The 17,987-nt window shown below is 34.6% G+C and overlaps 3 protein-coding genes, 1 non-coding gene and 1 pseudogene across 4 annotated transcripts; 1 reads left to right on the forward strand and 4 right to left on the reverse strand.

Moving 5' to 3' along the window:
- Positions 1-12, reverse strand: part of LOC112505880 — a 2,928-nt pseudogene extending 2,916 nt beyond the window's left edge.
- A 17-nt stretch (positions 13-29) lies between these two features.
- Positions 30-3,449, reverse strand: LOC112505881. Its single transcript, XM_025109922.1, has 6 exons — positions 3,262-3,449; positions 3,090-3,184; positions 1,505-1,603; positions 1,384-1,423; positions 1,104-1,287; positions 30-264 (listed from the first exon to the last, which is right to left on the reverse strand). The coding sequence occupies exons 1-6, from the start codon at positions 3,447-3,449 to the stop codon at positions 253-255; spliced, it is 618 nt and encodes a 205-aa protein (XP_024965690.1). The 3' UTR covers positions 30-252.
- A 2,039-nt stretch (positions 3,450-5,488) lies between these two features.
- Positions 5,489-5,560, forward strand: TRNAE-UUC. The gene has a single exon. It is a non-coding gene; the product is annotated as a tRNA-Glu (tRNA).
- A 1,294-nt stretch (positions 5,561-6,854) lies between these two features.
- Positions 6,855-11,172, reverse strand: LOC112505882. The gene is made up of 7 exons (XM_025109923.1): positions 10,642-11,172; positions 9,403-9,480; positions 9,153-9,292; positions 8,836-8,906; positions 8,477-8,569; positions 7,544-7,636; positions 6,855-7,447 (listed from the first exon to the last, which is right to left on the reverse strand). Exons 1-7 carry the CDS (start codon positions 11,170-11,172, stop codon positions 7,374-7,376), a joined length of 1,080 nt encoding a protein of 359 aa, XP_024965691.1. The 3' UTR covers positions 6,855-7,373.
- Positions 11,173-12,587: 1,415 nt separating this feature from the next.
- Positions 12,588-15,817, reverse strand: LOC112506627 (REF/SRPP-like protein At3g05500). Its single transcript, XM_025110809.1, has 3 exons — positions 15,667-15,817; positions 14,106-14,330; positions 12,588-13,207 (listed from the first exon to the last, which is right to left on the reverse strand). The coding sequence occupies exons 1-3, from the start codon at positions 15,706-15,708 to the stop codon at positions 12,761-12,763; spliced, it is 714 nt and encodes a 237-aa protein (XP_024966577.1). The 5' UTR covers positions 15,709-15,817; the 3' UTR covers positions 12,588-12,760.
- Between the last annotated feature and the right edge of the window lie 2,170 nt (positions 15,818-17,987).

Consider the following 17,987-nt stretch of genomic DNA (forward strand, 5'->3'; position numbering starts at 1 on the left):
GATTAAACCCATATAGGATCGCCGTACAGTCAAAACAGCTAATAACATCAAGATTAATTGATAACTATCAGAAACAAGAAAGGTTAGGCACATGTTTGATGAGATTATTTGCATAATCCTGTGAAAGGAAAAACTTGCAAGTGAATTGAGTTACAGATCTTGTTCTACACCTTWGCAATMGTATATTGTGCAAGGACTTTCTCTTCAAGCCCAGAGAAAGACCTAACCAAATCTTCCATATCATTGTCCTCATCATCTTTCACCCTACAAGAATTAAATATAYAACTYCATTCAAACTTGGAAGCATCAACACTGGACACAACCACATATAGCCAAGAATAAGCTAAACAATGACGMTTGGAAAATGTTAAACAACTCAAAATTTGTTCGATAAAAAAAGTCAAAAACATAAGCTACCACCACCTAATAGATTAAATGGTTCCTCGAAGCTGATAAAATTGTGAGTATAAAGTGCTTTACAAAGATGGCATAGAGAGAGAATAGAACATTTGGACATACGAAAAATAGCATATCATGCACACATGAGCTTGTCCAACAGAAAGCACACTGCCACAAAATGTTCAGCCAGCAAGTCTGCCATTTCTTTGATGAAGAATAATGGTGATGGTAACATTGTTAAGGAAACTAAACCATATTAATGTGACTTAATTTTTCACATTCAAAAAACCACATTGACAAAAATATGTTTTGTCCATGGAGTATAGCTATCAGCCTAATTGAGTTGTGGATTATGTTAAGAGCAGCCTGACGGACTACTATAGTGAGTCTAGTGACTACCATTTAACATGCAACAATTGGGATGTCCCATATTCATTGCAATATTTCCCTCTTTGGTAAAACTAAAACTAGAATTACCTACTTCTCACAGTCATCATCTGAAATGATTTTGGTCCAAAGACCCTCCCCAAAAAAAATAACAAAAAACTTTATCATTGAGGGTTGTTTTAATAGTCAAACGCTTGTATTGAACCACATGTTCTGCTCTATCAAAACCTTATGAACTCTGTGGGACAGTACTATACAACAATTACCCCAGATATTAATTGCATGAAAAGGATGAAAGAGCATCTACACAAATGTACCTGGACTGCATCCAGATGTGTTTGCATTTCATGAGAAAGATCATCCTTGCAAAATCCAAGGTTACTCAAGACCATCAACAGCTGTTGGTGTGGATGAGTTATACTTCCAGGGAGAGGATCAAATGAATTTTCTTCTAGATCAAGAGGATATCCATTTTGGAAGGATGGGCTTTCTTTATATGATCTATTCTGANTTATACTTCCAGGGAGAGGATCAAATGAATTTTCTTCTAGATCAAGAGGATATCCATTTTGGAAGGATGGGCTTTCTTTATATGATCTATTCTGACTGAGCTTGCTTCCAATCTGCTCCAGATGACCTAATTATGTGCATCATAGGGATGGATCATAAGTTAACAGAATACAAGTGAATAACAGGCAGCAAGTAATCGTGTCCATACCAGCAAAATCAAGCAAACAGTTCAAAAATGAAAGCCTAACAGATTCTTGAGTTTCTTGAAGCAGCATAAAGGCGTCTTCTGACTTTGTTGCTTCACTCCCTAAAGAYTGCATCATCCTGGAAAAAAGAGAGTTGCCAAGCAAGCTGCTCATAAACAAACTTTTGACAAAGCAATCAGAATATATTAATAGTTACGTAAASAAGATCTAGAAGCCAAAACACAAGCTCATACAAGCCACGTCATCTTTATCCATGAAAAGCCAAGCTCCCAGGTGGGCATAAAAGAAGTGGAAAGAAAGAGACTAAAATTTGATCTGAGTTAGATATGGTAACTACAAACACAACTAGAAAACATGATTAGAATTCAACAGAACTTTCAATAACACCTGCCATATACAGTTACATTTCACCCCAACTGTTCTTCATTACACTACCTAATTCACCATCAAAAAAAGAACATTTTGTTAACAGTCTCTGTCCCAAATAAAATTTGAATTATGCACAGGCATATCTGGGTAGCAGCTCATGAGTCATGACAACCACAAGTCATATTCCAGTCACACCTATGATAATCCACCAAGACAATGCGATATTACCTATGACGTTTACACCCAACAACAATTGGGAAAGGAAGATTAGAAGAAAAATGGAACCAAACCAAGTTCTACTTAAGATCGCATAGATTAAAAACTAGAATCAACTTGGTTAAAGTTGAACCACTGTGCTTCTTGAGCAAGTTTTTTTTTTTTTTTAATTAACTTGGATATCCAATCAGTTATGCGAGCCGACTAATCCCAGGGCGACCACCTGCTTTGCAGATAGCCCGGAGTCACCGCATTTGAACCTCCGTGGCCACAAGGGGATTTTTATTCCTCCTCGGAAGTTTTTATCCATATTACTACCTTACGATCATGTAAGACATGACTAGGGTTAGAAAATGAGGAAACTAAAAATCAACTAGGATCCCAACAAGTCCCACCTCAAAGCTGTAGGTTCTCTTGAAGTTCACATACCATACTTCCTTTGGCTCACAAAACGATCTATATCTCTAAATCCGATGGTTTCATACCCAGGTTGGTTCACTCGACAAACAAATTAACAAACTATTCAGTCATTCGATGATCAAAACCTTGGGGAATTACAACACCATTACATTGAAGACTAGAAGGCTAAAACTTCCAGGATGAGAAATAAAATATAACAAAGTAATCCTGGATAATCAATATCACCAAGTATGGAGAAATATGCATATCTTCTTGCCCAATTAAAACCTAACTTAATCCCAAAAAGATTAAAAAAAAAATTACTTCCTTCCTGGATATGTGATCTCCATCACCTTTCAAAAGCTCTTTCCTGCTACTTAGCGAAGCCATGGATGATAATCCTCTTCGGTGGACATTGTCAGCTTCTGGTATAAGTAAGTGTTAGTATACATTATTTTTTGTTAGGTTTTTAAGTTATGTTATACAAGAATTCAGGTGTGTATCATTATTTCATTTATTAAGGATTCTCCTGAGTTCTAATAATTCAATCATAACCAAAACATGGTATCATAGCTAAACACTAGTCCCTCTAAACGATTTTGCCTCCTACAGAAGCCCTACTACTGCTGTTCATCCGACAGCAGTAGTATGCTTCCCAGCCATCAACAGCAAGAGGTTGTTGCCAGCCACACACCAGCCTGTGTAATTTAAGATCTCAACCAGAAGCCAATGTTATCTAACAGAGACTCWCTGGCCGGAGGTAAATCTGTAGTACTGTACAGGGCTRACCACAACCACTGGTGCTCCAGACATGCTCATCCTGCTCCTCTGCCTGCCTAGTGGATTAGCATGAACAGATTTTGCACGTTTCACCTGATCAAAACAGGTCAGCTCCCATTTCAAGTGATCATCCTGGTTTGTATGTAGAGCCGCCAACTTGCTTCTTTCCTTTTGCATTATCATCGCACTGACACTAGATGCAAGTCAGGCCACCAGTAGTGGCACCACCTCCTCCAGGGATTTCCTTTTTATCATCATCCAACTTCTGTCAGGAGTATCAGCTCATTCATGTTCATTGAATCGGTTGTGGGAGTCTTCTTGGTAGTTACTCTTTGTCTAGCACCCTGCATTGGAAGTGAGATCCTCAGCTCCAACACTCTTACACGCCCTCTAGTCACCAGAACTCAGGTCTTGGGAGTGGAGAGTTATTTTGGGAACTGATAAGATGATAGAGTGCAATCATTGCCCGGAAATGAGGACGCACATCCAAGGTTTTAAAAAGCGGAATCGGGACTCGAGGCGTTTTCTTCCACGCCCTGAGGCGTAAGCCTCGAGGTGGTCCGAGGCGTAAGCCTCAAGGCGTAAAACAAATAAAATTCATAAATACTAAAAGTAAGCATAACATAATTCCATACCAAACTTTAAACGTCATAGATTCATAAAATACTAGTTATAAATCTAAAAACATATCAATCTACAATTTATAGTTCCCCGTAGCATGATCAAGTTGTATAGCTCCACAATCGTATCCATAATCACTATCACTTTCATCTTCCAAATCCACATAAAACAGAAAAATAATACAGAAAACTGAAAATAATATAGAAAACAGAAAAACAGAAAAGATACAAAATAACATACATAACACATTATACATATAGAAAATACATTATACATGATATAGAACATATATACCATCATGTTAGTTAGACGAACAGTTGTAGAAAACACAATAAAACCACAGTGATTGGAAAGACAACATACAGTCCATGCAAAAAAAATACAAAATACTAATAATATAATATGTTAATTAATACAAACTAAATAATAAAAAAAATTAAATACTATAATTTGTTAATTAATACAGCTTCAATTTAATTATTAATTATACATAATTATATATGTGGATTTGTGTAAACAAATACAAGTTCTAGAAAAAATTAATGAAATAAATACCCGTTACATGAAAGAAAACAAAAACAGAGTTTGTCAATCGTATGGTCTTTGATTAATAATTTTCAAAAAAAATTATTTTAAAACCATTTATTAAGTATTAGTTATATATAAAACATAAGAAATATATCTTTAATCTTATATAACTTATAAAAAATATTATTAAAATTGTTATATTTGAATAATAACAATAATTTTAATTAATTAATTAAATAGATAACCTATAATTTATTATTATTTATTATATAATTACTATTAGTAACTATCCGTCAAAAGTTTATATTTCTTTAATCTATCTCGCCACTCTTTTTTTTTCTCGATTTTCTGTATGATTTGAAAAACATATAAACGCCACTTCTTTTCTCGATTTGAAGTACTTTTTTAAGTAAAAGAAGCCAAATGTTCTTATGGATTCAAGATTTGAAGATTGACGTAATTTTTTTATGGGTAAAAGTTGCAAACCTGAGAGATGGGAGCTGGTGTGTTAGGGTTTGAACTTTTTTTTCCTAACCAGTATTGGTTTTTTATGACCAAACAAACATCAGCAATGTCAAGCAATGTAATGAAATATAAGACAATAATACACCCATTTTTCATTTATATACGTATTCACTTTCATTTTTATTCCTTAAAATGGATCAAACACCCCATAAATTAAGTTATAATTGTCATACTTGTATGACCTAAATCATTTTCATTATCCTTTAATAATTTCAATAATCTGATTTCTTGAAAATTTCTATTTTCATCCTTATGAGTTTTGAAATTATAATTTTCATCCCTGTAGTTTATTATTCATTACCTTTTTCATCCTTATGATTTAAAATTTATTGCTTTTTTCGTCCTCATGGTTTAAATTTTAAATATTATCTTAGTCTTTCATACTTAAAAGTAGTGTTTTGGCCTTAAGAACAAAAATAGAAATGAATTGCAAACCATAGGGATGAATATCGAAGTTTCAAGACCACAGGGACGAAAGACGTAATTTCTGTAACTTGAAATTCAGTAAAGTCTATAAGAAGGTATTGGGTGGCATTCATAAACGTCCCTCCATTGTCGTCCAGCGGTTAGGATATCTGGCTTTCACCCAGGAGACCCGGGTTCGATTCCCGGCAATGGAAGTTTTTTGTTAAATTTCCAATTTGTATTTTGCTGTTTGTGTCATTTGAAACCAACGTCAGTCATATCCATATGTTTCTATGTATTTGTGTCATTCCGAAATACACTAAAACACATATATTTAATAATCTTACTGCATTCACATAACCTAACTACTAACCCACCAATTAGGATGGTTGAAATTGGATTCGGCCAAGTTCAACCCGACCAACCCACCGCTCATATATAATTTTATATAAAAATTATATTTATATATATGTTATTATCTATATATGTGTATATATATATATATATATATATATATATATATTAATAATATATCAATATTTTATAATTTTTATTGATATTATGTTTATATTTCATTTTGGCTAAATGTATAAATTACCAAAAAAGATTCACGATCAAAGAATGATGACAAGTAATCTAGTTAATAAGAAAAAATTCAGCAACAACAAATTGATATGTCGGAGAATATGAACGATATTGATAGATATTTGGTTGATGAATTAATCAATCTAAATACCTCGTCATTTTATGTTGTACTTTAGTGAAAAAAAATGCTTAATTATAGTATTTCGCTACAACATTAAATCTTATAGGATGCCTAAAATGTCTAAGCGTCACAATATGATACTTTATAAGACGAAACAAGAAAAATGTCTCATTTAAAAGAGTTGTAATATGTTTATAAGATGATTTTGGACGTCTCAACAAATTCTATGTTAAAGTGTCGTGGAAGTTATTTTATACTACACGACTTAAAAAAGTGTCGTATGAACATAGGTCTATAAATAGATGAGTTTACGGGACACTTCTCTAAATGTTTCTATAAAATAACTAATACGACATTTTATTTAAAGATCATTCTAAAACACTTGTTGAAACATCAAAAAACGTCTTATAAACCTATTGTAACATTTTTAGATAGAACGCTTTATAATATGGTCTATAAACTTAAGTTTTATGAATTATTTCATTCGTTAAATTTATGTAATTACTAACTCGTCAACCCAACTCAACTCACAAAGGTTGGGTTATACTTTTGAATGAGTTGGGTTGGGTTGAAATTTTTCTAAACCGCCATAATTGGTTTGGATTGTAAAAATGTTATAAACCGCTCAACCCAACCCAACCCACATACATCCCTACATAACATCTTATTACCTGATAACAATTCTCACTGGGTAAGTGTTTTGCAACAAAATACAACTCTTTTTCTTATTTCACACAAGAAAAAAGAATCTTGAAAGTTGTAGTAGCGAATGTAGACACAATTCCGAAGGATAATCTTCATTCAGTCAAATTAAGATGAGATCTTGTATCTCTCTTTCCAACATTATTATGACGGGATTTTACATTTACCCATTTTCCGAAACAAGGATAAAATAGTCTTTTTTTCCTTCAATATTCTCATGGGGGTCTTTTCGGAAATAAAGACCTACTTGTGAATGAAATATACGGGGTTAGTCTGGTTTTAAGCGCCAAAAGCATGATCCAATAGCTGATGTTTGCAGAAAGGATCTTGGAGCAATGAAATTGAAAGACACCTTCATGTGGTATGTTTCTTTTTCCAGTTACAACATTCTTTCCTTAAGAATCTGATTGGAAATTGTTATTTAAGGCACAAAGCTCATAAAGTCTCCTTTTCCAAACCTATGTTGTTTCTCAGTTGCAATACAACCAAAGCCTTTCCATCAGGTGGTCAAGGTAATAATAGTTTGTTTCTTAATTCTGGGCCCTCATCTTCAATATCCAACACATCATCAGGAGGGACTAAATGTTTTCTGAAAAATCATACCTGCAATGGGTCAAGTATTAGCAAATGAATATCTGATAGTCAGCCTCTGCATTTAGGTAGTTGACATCAACTACGTTATCACCAAAATCATCTGCCAAAAGAAAAAAAAAACAAACTTCCATCATTCAGAAATTTATTACTAGTTTTAGATGGTCAAAGTCAATCATGAATAATGTAAGGATGGAACCTTCATATATCGTTCTGACATAATCTACATATTCAGGTATTATATCTCGATAGATGATTCCTCCTGGATGCGCATCCAATACCACTAGCACCCCTACCAAATTAACATAATAATCAAGTCAGTCAGACACACACGGCTCAAGTCTTCCTTCCAAACTGTATAATTCTCGTAGATACTTGATAAGTAACTCAGGAGCATCCACTTCTTCCAATGCAAGGACGTAAATTAACTTAACAACATCACTCCCTATTTGTAGGAAATAAATAAAGCAAGATGCTATTTTCCAACACAAGGAATTTAGCACTAGTCCAGAATAAGGGATGAGTTAGAACATGTCACTCTATAAACTAAAGTACCATGTTTTTATGGATATAGAAATTGCTCTGAACCAATTCATAAAGGTATGTGCAGTGCATTCATGGGAGGGAGAGAATATGTCAAATTGTTTACCAAGTATCACCTCTTCCAAATTCATAGTAGAAAGACGTGCACTTTTAACTATGCTGGCATGGTAAAGTCTAAATGCTAGGTTATTGCTCATAGACATTGTCATATAAGTAGCAGTGCTATATCTATTTGAGACACTAGGTTGTGGTTGTATGCTTCAAACAGCAGCAACTCACTTCCTGCCACCAAATAATCGAGTGCATATAATGGGTATTATAGGTGCATATCAAATCAAGTTCTTGGATAAAATTTAGTGAATGAACCCTTGCATCATCTCAGTTCGTTTCCATCACATAGTTGGGCAAGTAGTTGTTTCATATAAAAAAACAACACTACATGCATGAAAATTCAAGTTCAAGAATGTACAGTGGGAAAATTCTGATAAGATTCAGAAGTGTCCACTAATCACCAAAAGCAGCAGTTTCAATTCACAAAGATAAAGCCAAGTGTTGTCACTCAATTAGATTGATTGGTTAAATGAGATACCAGGTGCAGACCAACCGCTGGAATTACTCGGCAAAGGAGCTAACCACAAAATGTTCCGCAGATTCATCGAATCATCATATGTCACATTAGAACCTGAAACAAAAAGCACCAAAATAACAATTGGCTAGCTGAAAACTACCTCATCTTTATATATTAAAAGTATTCCAAACAAGGAAATTAATATGGCTGCATTCAAGAGAGTTTCTGCAAGCATCTTTACCCTGCTTGCATACACATGGGCTGCTTTCTTTGTCCTAGTTCATGAACTCTAGAGAATTAAGATTACTCCGACCTGGCCTCCATAAAGCATTGAAGGGTAAAAAGAATGTAACACTGTAGAAATTCAAGTGTATACCTACCTGCTTGGCAATATCCCATGTTATATGGGAACACTTCTTTATCATATGCTGGGTATTCTTTAGCATGAAACCTGCCAATATGTGAAATCTTGATGATCAAAGGCTGAAGATACATGATAGTATATCTAGATAGCATTCCAGTTATGGTACAAAAGAAAACCAGAAAACAAACATTAAACTTGGTGGAACACTTATGGAGGCTGAAGAAAATAGAACCATGATGCGTGCCCTCTTTTGTTTCACATCTTCACAAACTCAATTTTATGATACTATGGCTTCTTTACTCTATTTAACAATAGTGGATGCTATCAACTTACAAAATGCCAACTCTTCCATCCGCGGCAATGAAAAGATGACCATGAAAGAAATCATATCGATCTAATGATACATGCAACCCAACTTTGGGACCACGGGCAGCAATAAGTTTGAACAAAAATTCCATGTATGAATTCAATTCCTGTAAGATGTTAATGTAACAATAAAATCAACCAAAATAAAAATAACAATAAGAAGATTACCAGAGTTCATATACTTGAGCTCTCAACTAGGCACTTATATGATGCAAACCTCGTTTATAAAGCGTCTTCCATAAGGAGTTCTTGTAAGTTGACATCGATTTTTGTTTGATCCTTGAACATCAGGTATCTGTGACATTGTTAAAAGAAGCTTTCATTACCAACATTCAATAAATCACATCCATAGTAGAATCCAAAAAAGAGTTACTGAGAAGAAGCAACATATTTCTTCCATCTAATAACCTTTTGCAGTGATGTGGAGGGATCGGTTCTAATGTGAACCTTCAATGCTATCATATGAACCTACATACAAGCCTCTTCACTATTCTATGAGCTATTTTATCTGCCTATCATCTTCAAGGTTCATTGAACTGTCTGAAAATTAGAAACGCTTGCATAAAATACACAAACTACGTTCCATACCTAAGGATCATTTTTCCTGTCTATGTTAGCTACTCTTTAGTGATACCCTCTACTGTTCCTTGTATAGAATAATATCCCCGCTGATATGACCTGCCATTAGGGAGAATGCGATCTTCCTCCCCCATGATGACCGTGAGACTAGTGTGGTGGGAGCGTTCAAGAGGGTGGCGCCTACCCTTTTTTTGTGTAGAACAATAACCAGCAGTATGATTTTTAACAGTCTACTTTGTACTTCTTCCCTTCGCGTGATCTAGAATTCTACTCAAGTTGTTTTTTATTTTCAGTGTAACATATTAGAGTAAAAACTGCATACACCGAAAATTTCTCGGCAAGTGATTCACTAAGCAATGAAACCTTGGAAGCACCCTTTTCGAGTGTTGGGGCTACGGAGACCTTTACACCCTACATATTACATAAAGAGAGTTCAATCCTCAGTCTTCAAGAAGAAACAAAAACGATGCCCCACGATCTGCCATCTATGATTCTGAAGCTAAAGTCTACGTTTCAAAGATTTATGTCAGCAGATGTATCTACAATTTTTTAATGTAACAGTTGATTAAAAATAAGAACAAATCGAATTACAACTTATAGTTAGAATTAAATTCAATCCATGGTTTTCTCCAAGAATCAAGGGGACCAAATCTTTCTTCCATTGGATTGATGATTGATAGGAATATGATGCTATCGGCTTTACGGAAAATTTTCCAAATTTGTAGCAGTAATAACCTGCTACACAGTTCGCTAAGCTTACCAAATTTCCTCCCAAAAGTTGATAAGATTATTACAAATGTGAATACGGAAAATGATCACGATTAACCATAGCGTATTAATAGCATAAAAATTCTAAATAAGGGAATAGAAAACTGACATCGATCATCGTGGGATCAAGGGTACGTTGAATACACCCTGGATCACCACCAGAATCAAAAGCAAGTCGAGCGATCTCCAATACAGGTGCCGGCGGTGACCACACGAGCTCATCCTTATCGCTCCAAGAGTCAGAACGGCATTTCGAATTCAGCGACCGCCGCGGGAACCGAATTTCCGAATCGATTGAGGATTTACTAGGCCGATTTCCTAAATTGGAAGGGGAACTAGTAGTAGAATTAAAAGGAACAAGGAACTTGAAGCAGGATCGGAGTTCAGCGGCAACCTTGGGGTTGACTGAGGAAGCTTGTTGAGGTGTTCCAAGGAGTGAGAGTATGTCTCCGGCGGAGGCGGTGGGTGGTGCGGTGGAGGCTTTCTTGGAGTTAAATTTGCGAAGTGAGAGGTAATGATAATGGGATTTGGGGGGCGTGGGAGAGGAATAGGAAGAAGAGGAAGAAGAAGAAGCAGTGAGAGAGAATGAGAGGATGAAGGCCAATTTGAAGGGAAATGAAGATGATGATGGATTCCCCATGGCCACGTGTGCTCCTGCTGTCCTCTTCCTCCGCAAAGTGGAGTCACCTACACACTTATGAATAGGGTGGTAACGGGTTGGGTTGATCCGGGTTTGAAAAGATTTAAATAACCCAATTTATTCTATGTTTGTTATTTGAAAAATCTTAACTTAATTCAAACTAAACCAAACTGTAATAGATTGGTCAGGTTGATATTTGTTATATTAAAATATTCTTCTATTATTGAATATGCTATTTTTTTCATAATTTTTTTTTCATCATCAACCATTTTATACAACTTATCCATACTTGTTACGTATATCACATTCAGTTAATTTTTTCAGTTACATATATATGTTAACAATTACTGAACATACAAGAGTTACATAAAAATATAGAGTAGATTGAAAATATGTATATATGAAGAGTTAATGTGATAATATAATTGTCTAATATATATATTAATATAAATTCAACCATCATATTAAATCCAAAAAATAAAATGATATCGGGTTTAACGGGTTGAGTTGAGTTCAAATAATAGTAATTCAATATTTATTTCAACTCTCTAGTAATTAACATTTAATAATTCATTAATTAGAAATAATTAATAATTAACAATTAGCATTTAGTATCCCCTAGTATTTAATATTTAATAGTGAATATTAATTCATAATATTTAATACTTAATAATATTTAATCATTATATTATATATTCAAAGTATTTAAATTAACTTCATCATAACATTACGGGGTGTTTGGGATTGCTTATCTGAAACAACTTATGCTTTTCTACAAAAACACTTATTAACTTATTATAAGTCAGAAGGGTTTAACTTCTTCAAAAACTCCTTATTACCGGTTTGGCACCGGTATAAGTTGTTTATCCAAACACTCAAAAGTGCTTATTACCGGTGTCACACCGGAATAAGTCAATAAATTGTTTTTATAAGCAATCCCAAACACCCCACATTAATTATGAACCAAGGTTACTATAAAATACAAATAGAAACCTTGAGGGATCTCGTTAGCTATGAATTAGCCGTGGCAGGTCAACCCCCTCTCTCCGCCGGGGGTGATTTCGCTGGTGTTTCTGCAGGGGACCAAAAGGGGGACTTTTCTGAGACTTAGGTTTGTTTATCAAACTAAGTAATTGTCGGTATAATTCAATTGTATCACTTACTTATCGGATAATATTTTAGTTCATCAAAACGGCATTGTATGCAACAATTTACCGGTAAGTGCTGACAATGGCAAGAGTCATCGTCCTCATTTATCTCTCGGTCCTTGGCTAGCTCCTACCGGATAAGATTTTTGGTGCTTATTGTATTCATCCGGTAAGGTAATGTGACTTGGTAAACACTTACCCTGATTACGTTTAATAAACGACCCCTTACAATCGAATCAAATTTGATAATATTATGTAGTAGCTTTATGGTTCTAAAAATGTTCATCCACATAAATTAATCACACCATATTATCAAACCTTAAACTGTACATATCACAAGAGGATCCATTTCAACATAACAAACTTTCATAAAAATGTCATACGACTTCCAAGACATAAATGCAAAACAAATATTTCCATCTTTCATCATAAACCAACCATCAATGAGCCACCATGGCTGCATCCCCTCCACTGGGAGCCACCGCTTCTGATTGTGGTTCAGCCGAGTTGAACACCTTAGCAATCCTTTCAGTAGGCACCAATGGTAGGTATGAAGAAACTTTGTATCCTTTCTCTGCTGTTTGCTGCACTGTTTGGTTGTACTTTCCAGAACAGTAAGCAGCTGTTGGTACAACCACCTTRGCCACCTTAGGGAAGAGTGGGAGTTGGTTAAGTGAGTGCCAAGCCGAAGCAGCATATTGCTCAGCCACCGGTTCGTAYTTTGTATACAGTCCTTTGGCAGTCGGTTCTAGCTTCGTGTACGCACTTTTTGCAAGCCCAGATGCAGTTTCCACCACACCAGAGTTCGACAGGCTTTTGGTTTTAGTTGATACCTGCTTCACAAAAGGGGGTACCCGACCGTCGAATTTGGTGACAGATTCATCAACCTGCAATCATGTCACAAGAGGATCAGCATCTCAAATTCGATACTCATCACTTGAGGAATATGTTTAAGTTTTTTCTAGAGTTCAGACGATATCATATAATCTCTTAGAAAAGGTTGTGTATCAACAACGAAAGAATTCAATAAAAACTAAAATACTTGGTTGATATCATTTTTAGATTAGAACTTCTGCCATTCAATTAACATAGAAAAGGTGTATTGCAGAAATAAATCAAGCAGCTGATATAATAATAATCATCGCAAGAAAAGCCACCTAAATGAATGATGTCAAATCATTTCTTGATCTCCAAACAAATAAATTCGAATTCCAACAGCTTTTAAACACATTTTCCATCAAAAGGTGAATAGTGTGTGCACTTCTTTTCTTAAAACAGGTGTGTACCTTTTTAAAGATGCTGAACTTTTGTTTGTGACAAAAACTTTAGGATGTAATAGAGAAAGAAAACACCAAAGGGCTGGCCTAGCAGCTAATCTCTAAAGACAATGTGTCCAATATGGCATGAGGTCTCAAGTTTGATTTTTCCCTAGGTGCTGCGTTATCSAACCCTTTTAGGATAGCCTAGAATTTGTACGGTTCATATGGAGAGGSTGCTTTTCATGAACCACATGCATTGGTTAGGCCAAATGGCCCAATGGTATCCAGGTTACTAGTAGATTCTAACCTCCCTTGAGGTCAAGGTTCAAGCCTGATTAGAGGTGAGATTAGTGGTGAGAAGTGTGTGAGTTTTGCCGTTCATAAATATTATATATATTTTTTTAACAAGCAGCACCAGGCAACAAGAAAGTAGCAAAATTCAATATTCCATCAATACCAATGACTAAAACAATCTCATGGATTAAGTATCAATGAGACTACCATAATAAAACGTAGAAGAACTAACCTTACGATCAACAAACTTGAGGACCTCAACAGGGACACCATGGAACTTATCATATGCMGGGGCCACAACAGTCTTGAGAGCACCCTCAATTGTCTCCACRCCAGGTTTGAGGGGGCCAGAGTTTTGCTTAGCAAAACCATAGACCCTTGATGCRTAAAGAACTGCATGGAGCAATGCCACTTGCACAAATTGCAGGTACTTCAAAGTCTCTTCTTCGCTCTGAACCTTTAGTAAACAAAAGAAGAAACCAATATCGATTCAATTCCCATATGATCCTATTAGTCTTGTTATCAAGAAACGTGTTTCCAGTCACTCAAACACATAATTTCATCATTTCATGCATGGCTATATTTCTTCTCAGCACTGCTGATATCCTATTTTCACCATATGTGTGGGCATAATAGAGGCCAAGTGTGTGTATGGGATTGTCTAATTAATGAAGGGTTATTTAGGAGGATAACCTTTTAACAGATTATTTTTAAATGAACGACCTTCTGATTGGTTTAAGAATGCTTTTGCCTAACAAAGAATGTCTCTTCCTGATACAAGAATGCGTCAAAATCTGTCAAATGCCATGCATTAACAAAAATATGTCAGAAGGTTATTCTCCTAAATAGCCAATTTAGCTCGTACGTTAAAGAATTTCACGCTCTTCCTGAGGGAGGATTACGGAAATCCTATTGATTTCAGCTTTCTCCGGACCTCGGGGAAAAGCATGAAAAAAGGCTGGTACTCAAACATCTACTAGATCTTCTGCCTGACTCATGTACTTGTATGCAAGTCTCTACTGTAATATCCGAAATAACCCAATGAAGAATTAGTGATTGATAGCAACGAGGTTGTTGCTAGTTAGCTCTGTAATAGTCAATTAATCAATTTGTTGTTCTCTCTAAATCTTTTCTTTCTTCTTGTAAATATTTTCATGGAGATTAGCACTAAACCATCTTGCATTCATATATAAGTAGTCTATTTCCCTATCCTAGCAATTTATTGTAGGATCAATCTCACTAGAATTACAGTTTCTAACACACTAAGGATCTTCATCAAAATCATTAGGGTCTAAAAATTCATAAAAATTAATAATTATACATCTATGTCCGCAGGTATGCCATCCCACCTCTTCAAAGAATTCAGATCCAAATGAAACTGCTGATGAAATCCAATCTTCAGCAAGCATGCGATCGGATTATATTAGACACATAGCATCATCATTGATTCATTTCGGAAAGGAATATATTTCAAATTGGTGGCTCAATTACTATCAAAAAATATTTGTGATTAAGATAAATAATTTACATATTAATAAAAATCGATATCGTCCTCGTTATTTAGGTTTATTGGCGACTTTTTAGAGGATCAAAACTGTAGAATCGAACTAATCTCTCATCACTTTTTCAATTACTAATCACAAACTGCAGTAATCAGTAATCAGTTCGAAAGCAGCAACAAGTTATATCTTCTTGCACAAGAAACCAATTAAAACAACATCGAAGCCTAAAATTAAAACCAAATCAAATCAACCACACAATTAAACATCAGAAAAGACGAACGTTTTACGTACCACCTCCCGTTCAGTAGTAACAGCACCATCGTTTTCGGCCATGATCAGGATGTACGATTCAGAAAGATCTCAAATCGACTGTTCAAAAGTGATCGTTGTTTAAATCTGAAGGTGTGTGTATTGATCAATCGATGGATCTATATTTATATATACAGAGTGGGTCGCAAAGGGCAGGCACAAATATCGAAGAAACCCGAACTTCTATACAACCGTGTGAATGCAGGTGTGGGTCCAGAAGTATTGACTGCAGTTTGAAATCAAAACATATTTTACACTTAGGACCCTATCCTTATCCATATTGCCAATAAAGACCCCTATACTTTCAAAATGGTCTCGTTGATCTATGAACTAAAACTCTTATTCTTATGAGCTTTCTTTATTATCCGAAACTCTTATTCATACAACAAAGTTAGGGGCCGTTTACCAAAAACTTACCTGTTAAGTTCTTACCGGTAAAACTTAACCTTATTATTTTACTTATCGGGTAAGATGTAGTCCACCAAAACGACATCATTATGCAACAATTTACACGGTAAGTACTTACCGTGGTAAGAGTTATCGTCCTTACTTACCAGATAAGACTATTGGTCTTTGTTTTGCTTTTACCGGATAAGATTCTTGATTCTTATCATATTCATCCAGTGAGGTAATGTTACCTGATAAGCGTTTATCCGGGTAAGCGTTTGGTAAACGGCCCCTTAGTCTGATGATTATCACGTATAGTTTTTCTTCAGTTCTAACAGGACTTTCTTATCACATAACATTGTCGTGATGGCCCTCGTATTTAACTATTATGTTTTTATGCGATGTATTACCTCATTTTTTACATCTCTTTTCTTAAAAGTTTAAAGTTATACCATTTATATACTCGTTTTTGGTATACTGTAATTATGTCTTTGTAAATAGTTTATAATTTCTAATTCTCTAAAATTTATTCAATTTTACGATGTCAAATTATCATTTACAACATTTTTTTTTTGAAATTTGGGGATGTGAGACAATACTTAAAAGTATAGGGATAAAATGTAAAATACAAATATAGATTAAAGTGTAAAGTGAAAATATTTGAAGTTTGTTTACATTGTTAAGTTTTTCTTAAGATAAAAAATTGAAGTTTGGGGGTGTAAATAGGACACATAGAAGTACAGGGATAAAATATTATATACAGATATAAATTGAGGTGTAAAGTAAAAATATGAGATTCCTTTACATGGGTTTTTTTGATAAATTACGTTTTCTGTCCCTACGGTTTGTTACAAATTGCTAATTTAGTCCATGTGGTTTCAATGTTGTGGTTTTCATTTATATGGTTTGTAATTTATTGTTAAATTCGTCTCCGAAGCTAATTTCTATCTTTAGTTATGAATAAGGTTCTAAATAATGTGAGACATGATGTGACGGCAAAGTCAAGCCACAAGTTTTGGAAGTCATGACGTGGTCACAACGTTTTTCAAGGAGTGGTTTATAACGAAAAATCTCTATATCATATATAAAATTATACACGAAAACGTAAGTTTTCTACTATTACTCAATAAATAAATGATATTAAGCAATTTAAATTAAGTTATATATTAAAAATTAACAAATAAGACATTAAAAAGATAGTACAATCAAACATCAGAAATCACACATTATGCCGTGGCGTGCCTTAAACATAACGTAACGTGAGACACAAGTCTTGAATCATGACACGCCATGCAGAGATGGATCCCGGAGGATATTTTTGTGGTTGCACCGTAGCAGATAAACCAAACAAAACTGCAACGGCCTTAAGGACCATAGAACAAAATCACTCTATATCTAAACTTTTTTTTTTATGGTTGCATGGGTACCCATTGGAACCCCCTAAATTCGGCTGTTGCGGCTAGTTTTTTCGAACATTGTTTATGATAGAAAAAAATAAAAATGAATTATAAAACACAAAGATAAAAACGACAATAAATTATAGACTATAAGAACTAAAACACTAAAGAATTGAAAATTATAAGGATGAAAATCTTAATTTAAAAAACACATGGATGAAAATAGGAACTTTTAATAAACTTTAGGGACTAAAAATGTAATTTTCTCTTTTTCGTTTTCAAGGAAAGTTTGTTTACATAGTTAAGCATTGGTTTAGAGATCAACCTAAGGAATCAGACAAATCGTTTTCCTACGTTCCTTTCAGGGGATGGGGGTGGTGTCGCGGTTTGTCGATTACATATTTAAAATTACTAGAAGCGTATTCGCGCAATACAACGAGATAAATCGTGATTTTAATATTTTATTTTATTCTTTATCTCAGTCGATGTTATAATACGACTTTATGTGATTTTGAGAAA

Source organism: Cynara cardunculus, assembly GCF_001531365.2.
Source record: "Cynara cardunculus var. scolymus isolate 2C chromosome LG 2, CcrdV1, whole genome shotgun sequence".
NCBI lineage: Eukaryota > Viridiplantae > Streptophyta > Magnoliopsida > Asterales > Asteraceae > Cynara > Cynara cardunculus.